The sequence below is a fragment of the Panthera uncia genome (genome assembly GCF_023721935.1).
Source record: "Panthera uncia isolate 11264 chromosome B2 unlocalized genomic scaffold, Puncia_PCG_1.0 HiC_scaffold_24, whole genome shotgun sequence".
NCBI lineage: Eukaryota > Metazoa > Chordata > Mammalia > Carnivora > Felidae > Panthera > Panthera uncia.
The window spans coordinates 111,096,551-111,120,353 of NW_026057580.1; the positions used below are offsets into that span (position 1 = coordinate 111,096,551).

The following is a 23,803-nucleotide window of genomic DNA, read 5'->3' on the forward strand; positions in this document are numbered from 1 at the left end:
TCCAACTCTTTCTTTGGCTCAGGTCAGGGTCTCCCAGTTCATGAGTTTGAGTCCCTCACTGGGCTCTGTGTTGACAGTGAGGAGCCTGCTTGGGATTCTCTCTTTCTCTTTGCCCCTCCCCCACTTGCGTGGTCTTTCTCTCAAATAAACAACAACAACAACAAAAAATGAATGTTAAAGGATTAATCCCACCTCCTCCCCAGAAAAAAAAAAAAAGTCCATTCACAGAAGGACTAAATTTCTAAACTTCTAAAAAGTCAAGTTTATTGTCTAATGTGAATCTTCTATGACTCTAAAAGAGAAAATTACTTAGGCAGAGAATGGCCAGGGACCAGTTACAGGAGCATGCTAAACCAGATGAATTCTAAGGTTCTGTCCAGCTCTGATCCTAAAATCTCATTTTTCTGCTCATATATATTTCCTTTTCCTCTTCCTTTCTTTCATCTGCAACTGCTTTTCCAACGGGACTGAAATGGGAGGAATAACTGTTTCATTGGGAACAAATTATGTTCAGGCATAGCATTTATTTTTGGGTGTGTGCATGAGTGTTTTAGTCTCAAGTTGAATGTTAAGAAGGTGTCCCTTGGCCACTCATGGTGCCCCTTTTCTGGAAGTTCCCAACTGCAAAGCCTTCATATCATTTCAGATTATGAAGTTGAGACCTCGAGCCCACCGACCACCAGCAGGCCTCCCACCACCAGGCCTCCCACCACGGCTGCGGCCCCTGAGGTCATCCCGACAGAAGGCTCCATTAGCTCCTTTCCTGGGGAAGAGTTTGATCTGGCTGGAAAGAAACGATTTGTTGGTAAATAGAACCTCCTTAATCAGAGAAACATGGGGTTTTAACTTTTTTTTTTTTTTTTTTTAACTTTGAGGAAGAGCATAACTAATTTCTTGGCCTGGTCAAGGCAGCCCATTTGGAGCAGAAACTTTCCCAGAGGGAAGTTTCCATTTGGGGGTGATTCAGTGAGTCAGTCCTGCTTGGATACACGTTAACTTGGTTTCTGCAGAAGTCAGGAGAGGGAAGTGTGCAGGAGAAAGTTCAGTATCCAATAGAGTAGAGCTTAGGCTGCCTCGTGTAGACCAAGAGGAAGGAACACTTTTAAACATCTTCAGGACCAGAGAACATGACTAGTTTTGTTCTAGCAACGTTTCCAAGCCGGGGCTTCCACTAGGGCTCACCTATATGTGCTTGTTAAGTTCTTCGTAAAAGACGAGCATCTTACTGAATTGAGCTACTGGTTCTTCTTACAATACCACAGAGCCAGAGCTCCTTCTCTTCCATTGTATCCTGTGATTTTCATTAGCCTCAGGGACTTGGGCTCTAGAGGCTTACTTTATTCTTCTTTCTCAGCTATTAAACAATTTCAAGAGGAAATACTATTTCACTAAACTGTGCCTCAGTCCCTGTGGGAGTCTTCTTTTCCCATGCCCTTAATGAACTTCACTAACGAGACAGTTAGATTAATACGTTACTAAGTGGAAAAAAATATTACCAAGTGGAGACAGGCAACAGCTTAAACTAATATCCCACTTTTCTGTTTCCAAAACAAATGTGCTGCCATAAGCAGAGAACGGCTCTCACCAGCCAAGATGTAGTACTGAGTGTCTAAACTTCATGTGCTTGAAGAGCAAGAATATTAATTTGAGGTAGCATTCCTGAGGCAAGTGCTAATGCTGGATCATGGCGTCAAGCAGCCTGGCTGAGTTCACCAAGTGTTCCGATCTTCCTCTCTGTGCTTCTACAACAGAAACGAAAATGCTTTCAGCACTGTTGTTTGCTGTTCCAAAGAACTTTTCTGAAGACTGAGAGGCTTGCTATTGTCTGGCTATTTTCATATGTCTGTAACTCTACAAAGCATAGTAGATTACTCCCCCAAATTTCCTGGTTAGATCCATCGACAAGCTCTCAAGGCCTAATTTTATCCAAATTATTGGAAAATAGAGGACCTAAAAATTGCTTTTAGTCCCAATGGCCACTAAGAAGGAGAGCCTGTACCAAAAGATGCAGTGGAACATTTAGAAAGTACTAGAAATTGTCACCTGAAAGCACTTGAGAGTCTTGCATGTATAAAGCCCTAGCTCCAGCTCCAATTCCTTGACATTTCTGTCTTCTTGCAGAGCATGTATGATAAAGAGGTGTGGCTAGAGGTAGAGTCTCCTGTCTGGCCCTTGTTTTGTGGGCCCTCTTGGCATTAGTGGGCTCAGATGAAACATGAGATATCAGTGTATGCCCTGCTTTATTCCTGGGCCCTTGTAGCCACTGAGATACGTGTATAGAAAAACCTTGAACCTGTCCATAAATGAGAGTTACTGTTACTGTACTTAGCAGTAATGTTGTAAAGACTGTTCAGGCCTGACCGTGTATAGATATTCCAGTGGTCATGGGTATCCCTGAAGCTCTACAGAAGGCCACACAAGGACTGAAGGCTAGAAACTGTACATCTTGATCAGTGTATTTTTTTTTTCTGGTTCCAAGTCAGTCTAGGGAATGAATTGTGCTGAGAGAGTTCTAGAGCTCCAGTTAAGTGTCAGCTGGGCCTAATTCTGACCTTTCCAAATGTCTGGGCATATACATGGCAGAATGCTGCAGACGTATACTATGCTGAATTACAGTTTGGGGATCTTTCAAAATTACTTTGAAGACATAGTCATTGATGTTCATGGAGTAACAGGATCTTTTGAAACCACTAGATTGGAAGATAAAAGTGCATGGATCCATTAAAGAGAGCTAAGCATGTGTTTCTGAGTTTAGCAGGTCTGGAGCCTCTGTCTCACCGAGAAAGACTGAATAGTGATGGCTCCATGGAGCAGACATTACGTTTCTGCCTCTAGGGGAAGCTTTCAACAATACAGTTGGGTATCTCTTTTCTTTTCCAGCTCCTTATGTGACATACCTAAGTAAAGACCCATCAGCCCCATGCTCTCTGACTGATGCTCTGGATCACTTTCAAGTGGATAGCCTGGATGAACTTATTCCAAATGACATGAGGAAGAGTGATCTGCCCCCTCAACATGCCCCCCGCAACATCACTGTGGTCGCTATGGAAGGCTGCCACTCATTTGTCATTGTGGACTGGGATAAAGCCACCCCAGGAGATGTGATAACAGGTGTGTCCAAGGAGGATGCTCAGTGTTCCCATTGATCTGTAGGTGGAAAATACAGACTATAAGGGATGAATAAGTGATGGATAAGTGGATGGATGGATGGAGGAATATATGGATGATGGATGGGTGGATTGGATGGATGAATGCAAATGCCTCCTTTTAAAAGGATGAAATAGGGGCGCCTGGGTGGCTCAGTCGGTTAAATGGCCGACTTCGGCTCAGGTCATGATCTCGCGGTCCGTGAGTTCGAGCCCCGCATTGGGCTCTGTGCTGATAGCTCAGAGCCTGGAGCCTGGAGCCTGCTTCTGTTTTTGTGTCTCCCTCTCTCTCCGCCCCTCCCCCATTCACACTCCATCTCTCTCTGCCTTTCAAAAATGAATAAATGTTAAAAAAAATTTAAAAAAAAAAGAAGGATGAAATATAGGCAAGAAGGAAAACTTTGTTGAGTAGTATGAAAAGCACTGGGTGGAAGTCTAGAGTCCTGAATCTTAGTCCCAGAATGGATTACAAGACCTTGAAATAGCTGCTTAATCTCTTTGGACTTTAGTTTCTACATATGCAAAATATGGTTATATCTCTAAATTCTATCACCCTGCAAATGGCCAAGGAGTCCACATAGCCATTTGTAAGATCAGATCTTGCAGCACAAGTGATGAAAAACCTCCTAATGTGCACTGCCCCATGTGAGAGTCAACCTTGGGATCAAGACTCTGTCTCTGGACTTAATTCAGGCACGATGCCTGTAGAATTGTAGAGGGCATGTTTCTGGATCACATACTCTTGTTAATATGAATCCCAAGCTGTTCAAAGCTCCCTGGAGAATTCGGTGTCATCACATCATCATATACCCTCCACCTAACCTGAAACCAAACCTCAGTGCCCTAATCACAGGTACTCATGCCCCTAGCATAAATAATGTAGGTGAGGTATTTATAGGGGCTTGGGCATTTCCAATATAAGGCTGTGCCAATTGCTGCTATATTCATAACCATGGAACATTTTGGTGCATGACAGCCCTGCAATGTGCAGGAAAAGCAACAGACCTCAAAAGGCTCAAGGAAAAAATAGTTGGAGCTCTTTATCAGTAAATGAATCAAGCACCAGCCATCGTTATGTACAACGTCACTGTGAGCACACATGGCTTGCTGTCACTGTCATCAGAGGAGGAGGAACTCCTGTGGAGAGAGCAGCAGCCTTTCACAAGTTCTCCCACTATATTTGCTGAAGAAAGCAAAGAATGCATTCCTCCAGGGAACAGTGTGGAAAGGGCTTTGGAGCCCAGCACACCTGCTTTTGGTTCTGGTGTGCCCCTTGGTGAGCTGTGTGACTCTAATCCACTCTGTTTATGTCACCAAAATAGCTCTTGTGAAAATAATCAGTCACAGGTAGCTTGCCTCTTAGATGCAGTCAATGCTGTTGCCCTTCTCCACCTCCTTGACTTGTGACCTGATTTTCTTAACCTCTGAGTCTCTCTCACAGGCTTGTCTGCTTTGCCCCAACAGTAAATATTGGAACTTCTTGAGATTGGCCCAAAGTCCCCTTTCTTTTTTCCTCTAAGTTCTCTCCCTCCAGAATCTCACCCAGGAATGTGGTTTTAATTCATCTTGGAGATGAATCATTCATTGATAGCTCAAGGCTAGGCCTGCCTGTCCTCAAGCTTCAAACAGTAAAATCAAATAGGCACTTGATGTCATAACCAGGATGTTTCCAAAGCATCTCTGACTCAGCATATCCAAAATCAAACTCATGATCCTTCTGATACCCAGCTTGCTCATCTGTGTCTCCTATGTCAGAGAATGACCCCACTCCCCACCCCATTTCTGCAAACATGAAGCTTTGGGATTGTCTTCAAATCTTCTACAATTTCTCCACCATATTCAGTTCATCACTCAATCCTATCAGTTTTACCTTCCAGGCTTCTCTTGAACCCATCCATTTCTCTCCATTAACTACCACATGAACCTGAGTAATCTGAGCATTACCACCTCTCACCTGGATATGACAGTCTCTGGCTGGCTAGACCACCCGATCCACACCCCATACCTGATTCATTTTACTCTGCACCAGAGAGAGGCATCAAAGACAGTCTGGTTGTGTCTCCCTTTTGAATGAAAAGCAAAAACCTGTGTGACCTAAGGACACTGAGTATTTTCTCTCTTCTGTGCTTCTTCAGCTTCATCTTATGCTGTCCCCACCCCCATCACTCTGAGACTCCATCTCCTGCTGGTTTCTCTGTCTTCAACATCTTTCCTGGTCTTCCTTCTATCTGAGCCCCTCCCCCCACCTCCTACCCTGCACCTTGACTGCATCCCATCCTTCAGTGTTCAGCCCCATTTTCATGACCCCAGGGAGACTCTGCCTGCACACCCCTCCAAGTGCATGGACTGCCCCTTTGTGACTCTCATCACAACCATGTAATTCTGCCTGTGTGTCTGGCTCGCTCCTCCTTCGGGTTGAAATAAAACGAGTCACTGTTTTATCTCCAGCACGTAATATAGTATATGACAAATAGTAAGCACACAGTAAATATCTATTAAATGAATTAATGAATGTGAACTTGGACAAAATATTTAACCTCCCTCTAAGACTCTCTTTCTCTGGGGATAGCAATGCCTACATACCAGAATCAAGAGAATTAATCAAAAGAAAACTTGATTGAATGTGTTTAGAATAGTGTTTGGAACATAGGTGGTACCTGACAAATATTTTCTTCCTTTGTGTATGACATAAGAGACTCATGTAGAGGATGCACTGAGCTGTGGCATGAACTTCACTTGGCCTTCTGAGGCAGCCTTGAAGCCTTGGCAGGTGTCATGGGCCCATTGGGATCCATTCATAGCACATAAGGCAGAGAGAACCACCTCTCAGCTGTCACTAAACATCGAGGTCAAGGGCAGGCACAGATATTCAACAACTAGAAATCAAAGGAGATCCTTCACCAAATGGGTGAGGAGACCACTGTGAGTCTCGGGTCTTTCAGTCCCCCACACATACACGTGAACACGCACGTGTGTACACACACATGCAGAATTCACCATCAACAGTTTCTTTGTTTCACATGAAGGACAACTGCATATATCTCTGCCAGGAAATTCTCAAATACTCATGTGGAGGTCACTGATTTTTCTTCTGCTGCCTTTTTCTCTGTGCAGTCAAGGTTAATCAAGGTGATTAGTCCTGACAAAATGAAGAAGGCCAGGAAATGTGGGAGATAAAGAGAAGGAAGGGAACCAGCAGTTGTGAAGAAGTATGTTTAATTTTGTTATCCATATCTGGATTCACCAGAAGGTACCAACATTATACCCCATCCAGATGCAACATGCAGCTCTCTCTCATTCTTGAACTTTTCCCACAGAAGGGGAATGCCGCTGTGCTGTTGCCTCTTCCTTGTCCTCTTCCAGGGGCATACCTCATGGGTGATGTGGTTCATTGATGCTCAGTGGGTTCTTCCTTATCTCCACTTGCAGGTTACTTGGTTTACAGTGCATCCTATGAAGACTTCATTAGGAACAAGTGGTCTACTCAAGCTTCGTCGGTAACTCATTTGCCCATTGAGAACTTGAAGCCAAATACAAGGTATGATGTGTTCATCATTAAAAAGAAACAGAGAGAGGGGTGCCTGAGTGGCTCAGTCAGTTAAGTGTCTGATTCTTGATTTTGGCTCAGGTCATGATCTCATGGTCATGAGATGGAGCCCCTCATTGAGCTCTGCACTGAGCATGGAGCCTACTTAAGATTCTCTCTTTCTCTCCCCCTCTTACCTTCCTTAGCTTGCATAGGCTCTCTCTCTCTCAAAAAAATTTTTTTAAAGAGAGAGAGAGACCTGTGTGTGTGGTCACAGATATCCTCAGGTTGAAAATGAAAAGATCGATGAATAGGTTTTATGATTTCTGTTGCACTCTCTATTTACTTCTCATAGAGTTTCCAGGGATGCTCACTGTATGTCATGTATTTTCTTAGAAGAAATTACTCTATTGTGATTGTTAGTCTATCATGTTTCTATTTTATTACCAGTTTTCCAGAGACTAGACACTACTTACCCTTGGGGAAAGAAAGGTGGCTCTGTGTGTTGAAGGGGAATGGATCCATATGCAGTCAATCATGCGGTGGCTTTAGGCAGCACAGCCTTCATATGTGACATCAATGGGGCAGCAATTACTAAACATATTAGTTAACTGGTACTCAGACTCTGTGATGTAGAAGGTCAGACCATTTAGAAAGATGCATTTTACACATTAATAAAGGTTACAAGTGCATCTTCTGAAACTGGACAGTGACTGGTTGGCCCGAGGGCCATCTGGGAACCAGAGTTTCTGGCTCTCAGTATGACAGCTACAAAACTTATTCCCAAGGCAATAAGAGGGTGAGTGTGCATTTCCTCTTTTATACTATCTGGTTTTGATGGTAATGATCATCAGAAAAGCTTTTCTGGTGGATGAAAATGGACAAAGCACCAAGAACATGATGGTCAAGTATGGTGTGTATGTAAACCAGCTCTCTGGGGAGAAAAATCCCTGATTGATGGTGTTTACCAATTTCTGTAGTGTGAATACTCTTGCCATGGCCAATTCCAGGCTACCAGTGGGCCTGCATGATTCTTGAATATTTAATAATTGGCTTTCTCAAGCCCATACAAATGACTCCAGCACATCAGTGTCACATCAAGCCCTTATTTATGGAGCAAAGAGCTCTAAATGACATGTCTGTGGACCTGAGGTCTCATTTTCTGTACAATCAGAGGAACACAGAGAAGGTTGAAACAAAATACTTTTCCTAAACAGAAATGTGCCAAAGGGCTAGAAACTAGGCAATAGCCATGGGTACTGAGACACTTGTGAACCAGCTGAGAACCTTCTTCGGTGGCTTGGAACTGCCATGTGGACTTACCTGAGCTAAGTGTTCACAAACTATTATGGGCTTCAGGATTTGAATAAAAAGCAAGGAGCAAAGCAGGAACCAGAGAAAAGCACTTTTCTTTATTTTTCCCTAGTAATTATGAAAAACTGATTAATTAAAGCAAACAAAAACAACAAATTTAAGACAATGGAGTCAATATCCAATTTTTGTGTTTGTGTGAGTGACAGTGCTTTTCCAGAACAGTCTCAGTGTCACAAGGCTGAAAGAGGTGTGAGAGAGGTTCTTCCTCATAGCTTCTGTGGTAGAACTTGAATCCCAGTCTCCTGAATCCCCACCCCATGGCCAATGTTCTTTCTACAACTTTTGCTGCTAGGCTGATCTTGAGTTTTGGATAATGTCAGGAGATGGTTATGCAGGAGGAAGGTATATTCATTCTTCCAACAGGTCTGCATGAGGGCTCATGATTCCTTAAATATGTACCTAGTATTTTCTCTGTGCCAGGCACCAGACTATGCACTGAGAAAAGGGGTGGGATCAGTTGGGGGTCGAGGGGGTGGATTAGGGTGGGGGAGGTAGACTGTAAACTACACCGTGGCCTTGTCTTCATGGAGCTCACAGTTCTTCAGCAATAATATAAATAATAAAATTTCACGAGTCAGTGTCCTGAGGCAGAGTATAATAGGGGACTTTTTTCCTGAACTTGTGGGGGGGGGCAGTCAAGTGGGCTTCCCTGGGGTAGTAGTAAGCAGCAGTTAATCTGGAGAATGTGGATGGGGCAAGGCCAGGCAGAAAGGACATCCAAAAGCATGGTATGTTCTAGGAAGGAAAGGAGGCCAGTGTGGTGGCAGAGGAGGAAGAGAGGAGGCTGGACAGGCTGGTCCCAGAGGGTCTTGGGAGTCCCTTGAGGCTCCTGTTTTACCCTCCACCCACAGTCAGTGCCCTGATGGACAGGCTGGAAATAGCAGCTGCTACTGTAGCCTTCTCTCTAGGATGCCTGCTAAATCCTTCCTTCCTTCCTTCCTTCCTTCCTTCCTTCCTTCCTTCCTTCCTCCTCCTCCTCTTCCTCTTCCTCCTCCTCCTCCCTTCTCCTCCTCCTCCTCCTCTTCTTCTTCTCCTTCCTCCCCTCCTCTCCCTCCTCCTCCTTTTCTTCTTCTTCTTCTTCTTCTTCTTCTTCTTCTTCTTCTAAGTTTATGTATTTATTTATAGAGAGAGCACACAAGCAGGGGAGAGGCAGGGTAGGGGAGAGAATCCCAAGCAGGATCCACAGTGTCAACACAGAGCCCAACATGGGGCTTGAACCTACAAACCGTGAGGTCATGACCTGAGCTGAGACCAAGAGTTGGACATTTAACCAACTGAGCCACCCAGGCACCACTATTCCTTCTTCTGATGGAGAGTACTGGCCAAGGCACAGAGCACACATGGCTCCTCTCCGCAGATTTCCTCAAAACCCCCGTGAACAGCCTGATGTAGAGACGCCCATCTTCTCCCTGTGTTACACTGATATAGAATGTCTCTGGTGGATCCACATTAGTGGTCCTCGTCTTTATTCCATGGAGGCTGCATGTCCCTGTTGTCAGCACTATCCTCAGGGCTTCTCCAGATCCCACCTGAGACCCTGTGGGAGACATAGGAAGTCCCCTCTAGACGAGCCACTGTGTAAAAAACTAAGCTTTGGTTCTTTATAACTGAATCTTGTACTTGAATTTACATGGACATTGCACACCTTGTTCACCCATATTGGTCCCAGATCACTTTCTAGAGTCTGCATGTTTCATTTATACTTAAAGCACAAAGACTTAGGCTGGGGAGCTATTCAAAAGAAGGTGCCAAGAACTTATATAAGAAGGCAAAGTTGGATTGCTCTTGTTACTTGGGTGAGTCAGAGACTATTCAGTGTTTGAAATATATATATTTTAGTTTCTAGAAGAAGTTTAATGTGGTTTTGAAAGTAGGAAACTTTTTTTTTTTTTTCATAATTTCATGTTTTTCAGCTTAGTGTATTTAAATTTGCTTTGACACATTAGGTGAGGTTCAAATGGAAATATGTCCTTGGAATTGGGCCGTGAGGGCTTTGTTGGAGGACAGAGTAACTGCGTGGACAGAGAAGGTGGATGAGGGGAACACTTAGGTTTCAGTGGTGAGACAGAATTGATACAGTGACGCAATCGGACGAGTCTGGCGTCCTGTGCCATCTCCACAATTGTAGAGCTGTGCTTCCCTCGGTGGACCCTGGGGACTGGTATCAGGACCGCTGCAGCGATGGCTTAAGAAATATTCAGCAGAAATGTCTCATGGAGCCTCTGAGTATGTGTCATTCCTTAGGTTTTGATTTCCCTTTTTAAGGAAAGAAAGTATCTGTAAGTGTGACCAGTATCATTGACGTATGCCAAACCCACTGCCTGCAGAATTTTGCCTTAAATAACTCCATAACCACTGAATAAAAGTATGCATAATTGGGAAAACACAGACTGCTGAGTGAATTGAGATTTGGAAACTCATATGTTCTTAATTGTGCATATCTTTTTTTTAAATGAAATTTAAAAAGGATTCTCTTCTAAATGAGATGTGAGTGACTTTCTTGAAAGGCTTAAAAGAAGACCAGATTTCCCAAATGAGCTTTTCTTTGCTGTTTAATCAAGCCCAATGTCAAATATCTCTGGGTAACTGTGAGGCCCAAGACTCCCTTGGTGATCTCAGAAGGTCCGAGGGCTTGGCACTGGGACAGTGATGTAACAGAAGTATGAATTTGCAATCTGAATAAATAATTCACCTCTTGAAAATTTAGCACACTTTAATTAATGCATATAACCTGTGTGCCACGACTGACCATAGGCAAAGGCTTGTTACGAACTCTCGGAAACGGCAGAACCACCACTTACAGGGGTCTCTTACTTCCTTCTTCACCTATAAGTAGCTAAGGACCACAGGAGCACAGGTAGTATCTGGTGTTCCAGAGGTAGAGAAGCCACGAAGATTAACAGTAGATTTAGTGGGTCACAGTTGTGGTGTTGGGCTCCTGTAGTTTGTAACCACCACTTCTTGTCCTGCAGCTCCTACGAGCACAAACCAAGATGTCTAGGGACTCCCAACCTGCTTGGCCTGTCAGTCTCCCGCTAGATGAACAAGCCCATTCTCTGTTCCAAGACAAAGATTAATCCACAGCAGAACCTCTCCAGGCCTCTTCCCCTTCTTGGACTTGCTTCTCTTTCCTTGAGGCACAGAAGCTTGAAACTCAGTGACTTTTAGAGCTCCAGAGCCAACCATAGTACTTGTCCATGCCCAAAACATCATTGTCAGGTTAGTTCCACTGAGGAGGCCAACCTCGGGACTGGCTGACTTCTCCCTGCCCACAGTGAGTTGCATCATTACTGGGTCAAACATCCTGCTTTTCCACAGAGTCCAGTGATAAGAATTAGGTTACATTTGAATTCTGCTCTGTAAGTGTCTTGCTGCTCTAGCTTCTCCTTCTCAAGCTGTGGAACTCAAGTGGGGCAAGAGCAGGGCGAGAGGGGTGTCCATCCAGGGATGAGCCTGTGTGGGGCCATGTAGCCTTGATGCCTTAAGGAACACACACTCCCTAAGTGGCTTATTTGCCCGATTTGCTCCTTCTGTTGCCATCAGCTACATTAGTCTATGCTGTTAATTGTATTATTTTGAAAAGTTACTAGAAAATGAGAAAGTTCAGGAAAAATATGAATATCAGTGATGTATTAAGTAACACTCCAGGGCGCTAGGTGGCTTGGTTGGTTAAGTGTCTGACTCTTGGTTTCGGCTTAGGCCACGATTTCACAGTTTGTGAATTTGAGCCCCATGTCAGGCTCTGTGCTGACAGTGTGGAGCCTGCTTGGAATTCTGTCTCCCTCTCTCTCTCTCTCTGCCCCTCTCTTACTTGCTCTCTCTCTCTCTCTCTCAAAATAAATAAATAAACTTAAAAAAAAATACTCAGGACATCTGGGTGGCTCAGTTGGTTAAGCGTCCAGCTCTTGATTTTGGCTCAGATCATGATCTCATGGTTGTGGGATTGAACCCCACATAGGTCTCCACACTGAGCTGTCTCTCTCCCTCTCTCTGTACCTCCCCCTGCTCTCTCTCTCTCTCTTTCTCAAAAAGAAAAAAAAATTACAGTCAAGCCCTTCCACAGAGCAAATGCTTAATAGTTGGGGAATCTGTCTTATTACACAGAAATTAAAGAAGCTTCTCTTTCAAAAAATGTTTTCTTCCAATTTCAGGTATTATTTTAAAGTTCAAGCCAAAAATCCACATGGCTACGGACCCATCAGCCCTTCGGTCTCATTTGTTACAGAATCAGGTATCCGCAACTTCATATTCTCATTCTTCTCCTTTTCTCAAAGACAAATCACTTGGAATCCTGACTACAATGGAATAAAAACTGAAGAAGTACAAATCTTTTCTATTTAATGAGTTCATATTGGGTATCACTTCATAAAATAAACATCGTTTTCTTTCTGCTGTGCTAAAATCTGGATAATAAAATTAAGAGTAATCGTCATTGGGAACTGCCTGGAAAGTGGAAAGGTCAAATTCCAATGAAAGGGAAAAATCTAGTTTTCAACCATGTGGGAAAGATAAGTTTGAATCTCTCTGTAGAAGATTTAGTTACAGAGCTAATTTTTTTTTTTTTATTACAAACAGCTGAAGAGCATCGATGTCATGTGGCCAGAGAGGCGGTTGCTTCTTCCAATTAGTCAGGTCTTCAAGATGCTTCTTTTGCCAGGAGACAAAGATGTCTTTACTTCATACGGAGAGTTTAATTAGAATAGCAGCCAGTCTTACAAGCAGTGTCACTCAGAGGATGTCGGTGCACTGGGGCATGCTGGTGTCCAGAGCTCTCTGGCCCTCCCATAAGGTGTTCTTGTGGTCATGGTCCACAGCAGTGTGCACAAACTGGCCATGGCCACAGTCCTGGGTTAGCAGCCTTTCCACACAGGAAACTATGCTGGGAGCTGTTACCTATGACCCCGAACGAACCAGGTCACCTTCAGAAGCCCGTGTGAACTGGCTGTGTGCTAAAATTGCTCTGGCTTCTCTTTGGTTAGATTATTTCCCACACGTAGCTCGATCCCAGGACATTTGTCATTGGAAGCTATTTTTAAGTGTGATGATTTGAAATCTGCATCACAGTAAGTAGAAAAGATAAAATCTTTCATGGGAATATGCTTCATACTAGAAATGCTGGCAAAGGATGTCAAAAGTGTTTTTACTAGTTTCATTTAAGAAGTGTGTTCCTCATTAATAATTAAGAAAGAGAGGAAATCATTTCCAAGGGTTAATTTGGTAAAGAAGGGAACGTGTCTAGTTCATGGCTACATTTCCTAAAAAGAGAGTGGACCTTTGGTGACGATCAGAATTAACATGATAAAAGTGTATAGAAAAAAATAATTCAAATCTAGAAAGCTATCAAGAAATTCTGTCCCCAAGTCTGAGAACAGAAATGTAATTTCTGAGACTGCCATACAGTTTGAAAGAGATAGCTCTCTGCTACTCCCCCTCCTAAGAAAAGTCCTGCCGTGCCCCCACCCTAACCGTTGTGGCTTCCAAAGAGTGAGCGTTGGCCCCCCCACCCCTCTGAAGAAGACTGTCTTTTACAGTCAGCTCCGAGGAGATCCTTACGTATGCCATTTGACAATTTGATAATTACTTGCAATTTGACAATTATTTGCCCTGGGCATCTTTGCTTGTTCAGTGAGTTTGTTCAAGCTTCTCCTTCCCTTTGCACAGCCCCGCTGAAAGTGGTTACTTGACAACAGGAACATTGTCAAGTAATTGAATTCTGGCACTTGCCGAACATAAAAATCCATGAAGCAAACGTGTACGTGTAATGTAGGCTGCACCACAGGGGCAAGCTTTGGTTGTTGTTTGTGCTGTGCTGTTGTTCCGTATGTTCCCCTCCACCCTGCCCTGGAGTATTTGACATTTTTTTCAGCAGACTGTTGAAACTTAAGAGCAGGAGAGCAAAACAGGCATTCACACTTACAGCTAATGGTAGGTCCCTGTTCTATGAGAGTGAATGAAAGATCTGTACAAAGGGGTAGCTTAAGGGAGATTTGGGTAATGGAAATATTCTGTATCCTGCTTGTGGGGGTTCCAAGAACAAATGCATGTGTTGAAACTCACAGGATATTTACCCTTAAAGAGCAATTTTTCTTTATGATCATTAAAAAAAAAAAATGAATGGCCCATGTTTACCTAGCCCATGGCATTTTATAAAAATGAACTGTTTCTTTTTAAGTAACTCTTTCTTAAGGTTTATTTGTGTTTATTTGAGAGAGAGAGAGAGAGAGAGAGCACGTGCATGCATGCTCGCACAAGTGGGGAGGGGCAGAGAGAGAGGGAGACACAGAATCTGAACCAGGCTCCAGACTCTGAGCTGTAAGAGCAGAGCCCAACACGGGGCTCGAACTTGCAAACCGGGAGAGCATGACCTGAGCCAAAGTTGGACCCTTAACTGACTGAACCACCCAGGCACCACAAAAATGAATTTTTTCTAAAGCAGCATTCCTTAAAAAGCTAGTTCTGTATTTTCTTAAGTGGCATTATTTGGGCTAAGATACAGAGATTTTAAGTACCACTTTGTTGAGGTGCAAGTGGCATACAGTAAGCCGCACACACACACGGTGTACAACTCAGTAGCTTTTAAAGTGTTTACCCCCTTGAAGCCATCACCACAATCACGCTAGTGAATATCACTATCACCCCAATGTGCTCACTGCTGCTGTGCAACCCAACTCCCCTGTCCCCGCCATGCGCCCATCTTCTCCCCTGTTTCCAGGCAACCACTCCTCTGCTTTCCGTCTCTCTAGATTATTTACACTTTCTAGAATTGTATACAAATGAAATCATACAGTGTGAACTCTTTTGTCTGGCTTCTTTCACTCAGCAAAATCATTTTGAGATCCATCCATCCATATTGTATATATCAATAGTTTATTCTCTTTTATTACTTAGCAATATTCCATCATATGGCTGTGCCATAACTTACCCGTTCACCTGTTCGTAGACATTTGAGTTGGCTTCTACTTTCTGGCTATTACAAACACAACTGCTATGAACATTCATGTACAAGTGTTTGCATGGACAAGTGCAAAGTGTTTGCATGGACAAGTATTTGCACGGACATGTCTCTTGGATAAATACTAAAGAATGGGGTGGATAGATCAGATAGTAGGTATATGTTTACCTTTTTAAGAAACCAAACTTTTTTGTCAAGATAGACACATCTTTTAAAAATGACAAATATTGAATTATTTTGTAGTACCCAAATCAAAATCTTAACTATATTGTCCCACAACTTCTATATAAATAATAAGGCAATTTAATTAGAAAAGAATATAGGTGATGGGCAGGGAGGAAGGGACTTGTTGGGATGAGCACTGGGTTTTGTATGGAAACCAATTTGACAATAAATTATATTTAATATATAAAAAAAGAAAAAGAATATTTCTCAGAAGGAAATGCTTAGAAAATAAAAACTAAGGAAAACATTGGCATCTCTCAAATAAAATATATTGTATCTATTCCAGGGAGTTCTTCAGTTAGCACTCTCGGTTACAATAAACATTTCAACAATTGCATGGTTGTGAAATATGATAGTGAAGTCAATTATTTTTTTTTCACTCTACAGACAATCCTCTGCTTGTTGTGAGGCCACCCGGTAAGTTTCTCTTCTTGACGTACATAATAAACTTGACATTCTAGTAATCATGTTGAATACTGAATATGAGATTGCTATGATTACTCACAAGTAGAAATGCTAGACCATTTTTGCATTTTTTTAATGTATTTTTGAGAGAGAGGGTGTGAGTGGAAGAGGGGCAGTCTCCAAGCTGTCAGCACAGAGCTGGACGTGGTGCTCGAACCCAGGAACCATGAGATCATGACCGGAGCTAAAGTCGGAAGCTTAATCCCCTGAGCCACCCAGGCTCCCTGACCATTTTTGCATTTTTATGATTTTTTGACAACTTCTGTGGTTTCCTTGTACTCTTCATCCTGATCTAGGAAAAAGAATGATCTGAGAATTTTTTTTTATAGGACCCTAGCAGCTAATATCTATAAAAGAAAACCATTATGGAGTGGCCAATATCAATGAAATAGATAACTATATTTATATTCCCTTTCAATATTTTAAATTGCTGAAAAGAGAGAAAAATGGATTAAGTGTACAACGCATCTTTTACTTGGTGTTTCAAACCAGCTGTGAAAGCCCTATTGCTCAAGTTCAAGACAGGTCTTATGAGTGACAGGAACAGTAGGAGCCTATGCTGAGGGACTTTCGGAGTGGAGAGGTAGGATGGCATGTCCCAAAAGATCAAATATGCCATTATATCTTATTTGCCTTGAGGCTTAAAGGCCTTTTCTTACTTCAAGAATCCCTTATAGAAATGCAAATACAGTACTTGAAATATGTTCAGGTAAGAGGAACTCCTCAATTGTACTTCAGTGCCAAGAAGGAAGGGGAATGAGGAAAAGGGTGCCCACTGAGGAGGTGAGAAAAGCCCTGAGAGGAGGGGAAAGGCCAGTGAACAAGTCAGATTTTCTGATACTTTGTGTGACAATAAGTGTTGTGGAGTGCCATGACTTAGAGATTATGTTTTGTATTATCAAGGTGGTGAGCCCATCTGGATCCCATTTGCTTTCAAACATGACCCCAGCTACACGGACTGCCATGGCCGGCAGTATGTGAAGCGGACGTGGTATAGAAAATTTGTGGGAGTTGTTCTTTGTAATTCACTGCGGTATAAGATCTACCTCAGTGACAACCTGAAAGGTAGGTCTTTGAGAATGGTGTGGTGTGGGAAGGTATGGAAATGGAAATTTTTTATTTTACCAGGTATTAAATTGACATAGCAGGTGCATCAGAATGTATTTGAAGTGTGGACCCATTATATCTCACTCTGGCTCAACACAATTTGGATATTTAGGCTCTATTTTGGAGTTACTCATTTTTGTTTTCTGTATTTTTTAAATCCACTACATTTTAGAAGTGAGGTCCAAAATTCTGGTAGATATATGAAGTCCAATTTTCTTTGCCATTAATTCAATAATAATAGGTATGAGCATAAGCCAGAAGTATTGAAGAACAGTTCTGCCCACTCTAGTCCTTGCCATTGCCACACCGTTGTGAAGAAAAACTGTAGATGGTGAAGCATACATCAGAAGTATTATTTTTTTCTGTGTCTGAATAAAAATTGCATTGTTTTCATTATGGTAAGGCATTAAAACAAAGAATTTCATGAGTATCTTGAGCTACTATTTCAAAATGCCATTTCTACCCAGCTGGCTTTGACTCATCCACCTATACAAATTTGGGTTTTTTTATTTTAAAACTTGCACACCTTTAAGACTTTACTACATACATTTTTAAAACCTTTATTCAGCTGCTATAGATTTTTTTCATGTGTCATTTTGTTTTTGTTTTTGTTTTTGTTTTTCATGCTAGTGGTGATCATTTAAAGACAACGTCAAAACAAAGTCTTCCCTACCATTCTCCACTCTGGCAGTTTCTCAGTGTGTGTACCTCTCCTAACACCCACTGTCTATTTGTTTATCTGTGCTCTTTCTTTTCTCACCCACCATTGTGCTTTCCGTGCCCTGCATCAGAATTCCCGGGAGAGATTACACAGCCACTCCAGTATCCCAGGGTTGACTGAAACAACTGCCCTACTGTGCAGCTGTGGTTCAGTACCACGGACAGCAGCTTATGACTCAGACACACACCCTACTTCTAGTTATGTATGAAAATAGGTTCTATTTTTTACAGATCTTCATGCCTTTTGTAATTATCTCATAATATATTCTCTATCACAGTTTCATCTATTCCTTTTCTTAAAGAACCAAGGAGTAAAAAGGCCTACCAGTTAAAAGCTGAAACTGCCTATTATATTAATAGTTTCCATTTAGTGAGGACTTGTTAAGTATTTAGCATACAGAAGCTTGCTGAATCCTTACAACACTTATGAGGTTGGTGCCATTATAATTTTTCCAATGTGGAAAGTATGACACACAGAATTTAAGTACCCAGTTCAAATGGTCTCCAAAGCTTGTGCGAACTCTCAAACCAGCTGTACATTTTTTGACCAGTCACTGACCCATTATATTCCCTCATGCAGATACATTCTACAACATTGGAGACAGCTGGGGAAGAGGTGAAGACCACTGCCAGTTTGTGGATTCACACCTTGATGGAAGAACAGGGCCTCAGTCCTATGTAGAAGCTCTCCCCACCATTCAAGGTAATTAGAACAAAGGCCTGATTATACCACCCTGGGGGCTGGGAGAGGAAGGCTAATGTAAGGAGAAAATCACCAGAACTCTCCCTTTTGTTTGCCATTTAAATACAGGTGTTGGTAACATTTTGGATCATAAAAATAAGGAATCAGCAAGATACTCCAACCATGTGCTAGAATTGGGGTGAACTTAGGAAAGGCAGGGATACCAAGGAATATAAGACCTTGTCCATACTCTCAGAACAATCACTTCCCTGCTCTGTAACTGGGAAAGGTAAACAAATAGTGAAAGGTAACTAATTTAAAGAACAACTTAAAATACAGATAATGACAAGAATTACATCACATAATTGTCCTATTATCAGGTAATTGTGCAGATTATAGTCTGCACAATAGGGAGGCAGGCCACTTGAAGCTATCAGGGAAGAAGAGCCGGAGTCTGAGCTGGGTCATAAGAAGACCTAGACATGCAGAGATTGGAGAGTCTTCCAGGCAGAGGATGGCACAAACAAGGGTACAAAGGAGGAAAGAGTCAATGAACATGCAAACCAACCATAGCTTATCATATACTTCAGAAGATAGTGTATCAACTATTTCATTAGGCATTATAGAGTGAGAACAAAGTATATCACTCTTAAAGGTTAACAACTTGTAATACACTACCAACTCCTTCAACTGCCAAAAAAGCAAACAGAACAACTGAATGAGGTACAGCACTGTTTCCATTATGCACTTAACTCTTAGTGATCTAGCATTTTCAAGACATGACATGTTCCAGCAACATGTTTTAGTTTACAAAAAAAGATACAATAGGCCGGTATGCAAATTGCCTATTTTTAAAGAGTTAAGATAGAGTAAAATACACAAAACAGTAAAATAAGTGATTAGAGTTCTCCTAAGAAGCAGAACCAGAAAGAGAGAAACAGAAAGAGAGACAGAGAGAGATTGAGGGAGAGGTGTCTTAAGGGGTTGGCTCATATGATTGTACAGGCTGGCAAGTCCAAAATCTGCAGACTAGGCCAGTAGGCTGGAGACCCAAGGAAGAGTACGTGTGGCAGTTTGAGTCTGAAGGCAGTCTGCTGGCAGAATACCCACCTTTTCAGGGGAGGTTAATCTTTTCCTAGTAGGGCCTTCAATTGATTGGATGAGGCCCACCCACATTCTAGAATAACCTGCTTTACTCAAAGTCTGATGATTTGAATGTTAATCTCATCTAAAAACGTTTTTACAGAAACATCTAGAATACTTGACCAAATATCTGGGTACCATGGCCTTGCCCAACTGACATAAAATTAACCACCACAGTCAGTATATAAAATATATCACATTTCTTTATTTTTTCAGAATCTTGCATTGCCCCAGGGTTACTATGCATTATTTATAGTTCACTGTGTTTCTGCGACTGTGGCCATGGTTTTGGTTCTGAATAGAGGTGCTGCTTACTTAGCATGCTCACTGGTAGAACGGCGGGTAACCTTTCATCTGGCAAGAATGAACAGGGCCAAAGGGGAGTTGCCACAAACGCTTTTTGAGCAGGTTGGGGCCTCACTTTAACTTTATGGGAGAACTGCTCAGAAATGCTATAGTATTCTTTCCTTGGAGAGATTCACTGGAAGGAGATCTAAAAGCCTACCCCAGATTCCAAGAATTAAACCTGGAAGCTTGAGGTTCCAGGCAAGTCAGGAGGCCCTAAATTCTGTGAGGACAGGTGGGAATCTTGCTGAGAGTTGCAAGACTCAGAGAAACATTCTCTCTCTCTCTCTCTCTCTCTCTCTCTCTCTCTCTCAAAATAAATAAATAAACTTAAAAAAAAAATAGGGGTGCCTGGGTGGCTCAGTCAGTTAAATGTCAAACTCTTGGTTTTGGCTCAGGTCATGATCTCACGGTTTGTGGGATCGAGCCACATGTCAGGCTCTGTGCTGACACTGTGGAGCCTACTTGAGATTCTCTGTCTCTCTCGTTCTCTGCCCCTCCCCCACTCATGAATGTCTCTCAAAATAAATAAATACACTTAATAAAAAAGACTCAGAGAAGCATTTTACTTACTAGGGTACCGACCAGCTTATTATAAAAGTGTACAGTGGGTGGGAGCAGACAGGTGGAAGAGACACATAAGGCACAGTGTGGGGAAAGGACACAGAGTGTGCACACCCTCTCTGGGAGTGCCCTCCTCTCAGCATCTGAACCTGTTCACCATCCCAGAGCTTTCAGAACATCGTGCTTTTGTGTTTTTGTGGAGGCTTCCTTACATAGGCATGCTTTAAGAAATCACTAGCCCTTCATGATTGAACTCAATGTCCAGCCCCTGTCCCCTTCGCAGAGGCCAGGAGGTGGGACCAAAAGTCACACCCTCTAATCACATGGTTGTCCTCTCTGGTGACTAGCCCCGCCCATAGATGCTTTCTGAAAGTAATCTCATTAGCATAATCTCAGGAGTGGCCCAAGGCATTTGTTATGAATGTCCAGATACCTTAACCACTCTTATCACTTAGGGAATCCAAGAGTTTTAGGAGCTGTGTGCCAGGAACAGGGATGAAGACCAAGTATATAATTCTTATTATAAATCACAATATCACAGATGCACTTTCTTTCCCTCTCTTTCCTTTTGCCCTTTTAGGCTACTATCGCCAGTATCGCCAGGAGCCAGTCAGCTTCGGCAACATTGGTTTTGGAACCCCCTACTACTATGTGGGCTGGTATGAGTGTGGGGTCTCCATTCCAGGGAAGTGGTAACCATGGGATGATCGTGCTGAAACTTGCCCCGTCCGGCCCCCCTGGGCTAACTTGCACTAGGGGCTGAGAGCAGGAACAGACAGAGAGCGTTCCAAGCCCCACCAACCCTGGGTGCCAGCAAGGCCACATGGTGGACACCGGACATTTCAGGCATCTTCAGTCTGGAACTCAGTCCTCCTCTTTGGCCTGGACTACACACAGTTCAATGTTGCTGTTAACTTTGCTTCTCCACGTGGTTTCCTTGTAATAGCACATCCCAGAGAAACACGCAACTACGGTAGGGGATGCCCACTGATTGAGTACAGTTTTCACACTTTTTAGGCACAAAATTCAGACATGTCGTCTCCAGGGAACAGCATAAGTAAACATGCGCTTGCTTCAGGGACTGCTACATGCTTTCTTTTCTCTCATTGGACTCTTCCAAAATTAGTCAAATTTAAGTTTCAGATCACTCTCTATGCAGTAGAACTGAATTACTAAAAACACCACCAAAAGAAATATATCCTACTTCAGATTTATTCCATGGACTTACCCACTACTAGATCAAATGTACCAAATCATATTTGTAAATTCTCAATTTTGGTATATATATATATGTATATATGCATATACCTATCCTCACTTGTCTGCAAGAACACCGATTAAAGTTGCTAAATTTGTACTTGTTCACTAGATAAATGTGTGTGGGACTTTTTGGAGCAAAGGTACTGTTTACTAACATCTTTTGGAAGTATCCACAGGATCCACAGTATCCACAGAATCTGTATACTACGTAACGAGAACAATGGAAGTGCCTGTCGCTAGACTGTGGGAGTGACGGGGATACTGCAGTGTTAGCAGTGACCTAGTCACAGACCGAGTGCTTTCTACCTAAGGAGACAGACAATCTTTCCAGACCCGGGTGAAAACTACTAGTTGCCTCTCTGGGGACATATCCCGTATGTTTTCAGAATAACTGGGGACACCTGGATGGCTCAGTCAGTTAAGCGTCCAATTCTTGGTTTGGGCTCAGGTCATGATCTCATGGTTGGTGAGTTCAACCCCTGCATTGGGCTCCCCAGTGAGTATGGAGCCTGCTTGGGATTCTCTCTCTGCCTCTCTCTCCCTCTCAAAATAAATAAAACATTACAAAAAAAGGAATAACTAAGATTTTACATCCCAAATGATTTAAAAATCCAGTTTAAAAAAATCCTTTCCCCTTTCCTGCCTGAGTATTTCCTCCTCTACATATGAGCATCTTATCCCTTTTGACTACCACACAAGAGCATTTATTTAAAGACATGTTATTCTAATTCTTTTTAAAATATGGTGTCCTTTCCACGAGCTTGGCTCCCCTGTGTCCTCAGGCAGCTCCGTGGGATGAAGATTTTGCCTTCTTTCATAAAGATTTCAGCATAGGGGAAGCAATGGTCGGAAGGAGCTGGAGGTGTGCCCTTTTCTGGGGCCCCCAGGCTGTACCACCGTGTACTGATTTAATGGCAGAATTCAGTCCAGCCTCCTGGAGTCAATTATTTTCAGTACCAGTACTGTGTTGAGATGAAACCTGATGTATCTGGTGGGTTTGAAGGTAAAACTTACATGGAAACAGGTAACTTTGCAGGGTCCTTTCGATGGGGCTGTGAAAGCTGATATTCTCCTCAGATTCCACAATCCCCTTCCCACGATAAAGAACAGTAAAGAAAATACAAGCATTCTGACAACCTGGGAAGATACTAGAATTCCTGAGGGGGCAGATTAGATACCCAGTTCGTATGTTACTCACGGTTTAATGTGCAAAATAGGATGGGCTCCTCTAAGGAGCTTTTGGGGCTTTTGCCCATGAAAGGAGGATTATTTAAAAAAGGATGTCTGAAAACCTTATTCCGTATCCAAATGAATGTTCAAACATACTTCACAGTTCTGAGTGAAAGATCTGATCTTTAAATATAAGTGAATTTTCCCAATAAACACACAACTTGCTTCCTCCATTTCTCCCGCCCACCCCTCCAAACTTCTGTCTGGGTTTAGCCTCCACTAGCATGCTATTGGAGAGCAGAGAAAGATGCCAAAATGAGGCCCTGGGGAGGGGAGAGAGCACCAGCAGATTGCACATTTCCTGAAAGTGTTTCCTCGGGTATAAATAATTCATTAGCATGGACAAGAGGAGAGCCATTTGGTCTGTTCCACAAGCCTGTTGTGGTTACGGGGCCTCCTTTGGAAGATACAGAGCTCTGGATCATCCTGGAGACACAGGCAACCCCTCCTCTGCGATTCACACACTAAAGGGCACATTCCCTGCCTCACCCCCAAAGGACTGGCTGCTCATTTCACATACTAAAGGACATGTGTCCCTCAGAAGGAATTTATACTCACCTCACAGAAATAAAAAGAATTTACTTGCATTCACGCATGCAATGATTTTCAAGCCCTGCCTAGATCCTTAGACTGTATTTCGTTATAGAAATCTAAACTTCTAGTGAAAGTAAATGCTTGGAGTTTTTGATGGAAATTCCTACAAACCCCAGATGACAGAGCAGCCAAAACAAAAGCAAAAACCACTGAATCTCAGTATAAGTGGTGGTATTATTACTGATACTCTGTCCATACTAGGTTATGTAATGGTCCAAACACATGCATGGTGGCCACATCAAGTTTCTGGTTCTGTGTCAGTTCTGGACGCCACATTCTCGGAACACCACAGGTCTCAAAACTACTTCATGCCAAGTTCGGAGGAAATTAATGGACTGTTTTCCCAAAGTAGACTTCCTCTATTTCAGAGGCTCTGAGGAAGAAGAACTTGCCAACTCTAGAAGTCAGAAGTAGGCACACGTGTGAATTAAAGGGAAAGAACATTTGGCTCAGTGGGATGTAGTTTTAGA

The 23,803-nt window shown here is 42.7% G+C and overlaps 1 protein-coding gene across 1 annotated transcript in view; it reads left to right on the top strand.

Moving 5' to 3' along the window:
* The window catches only part of FNDC1 (fibronectin type III domain containing 1), a 106,593-nt gene extending 84,393 nt beyond the window's left edge, over positions 1–22,200 (top strand). The window contains exons 16-23 of the mRNA XM_049654526.1: positions 647–805; positions 2,881–3,111; positions 6,576–6,684; positions 12,198–12,277; positions 15,611–15,640; positions 16,592–16,753; positions 18,096–18,218; positions 20,830–22,200. Of these exons, the coding sequence (XP_049510483.1) occupies positions 647–805; positions 2,881–3,111; positions 6,576–6,684; positions 12,198–12,277; positions 15,611–15,640; positions 16,592–16,753; positions 18,096–18,218; positions 20,830–20,945 (1,010 nt within the window). The 3' untranslated portion in view covers positions 20,946–22,200. The remainder of the gene's footprint in view (positions 1–646; positions 806–2,880; positions 3,112–6,575; positions 6,685–12,197; positions 12,278–15,610; positions 15,641–16,591; positions 16,754–18,095; positions 18,219–20,829) is intronic.
* The last annotated feature ends 1,603 nt before the right edge of the window (positions 22,201–23,803 follow it).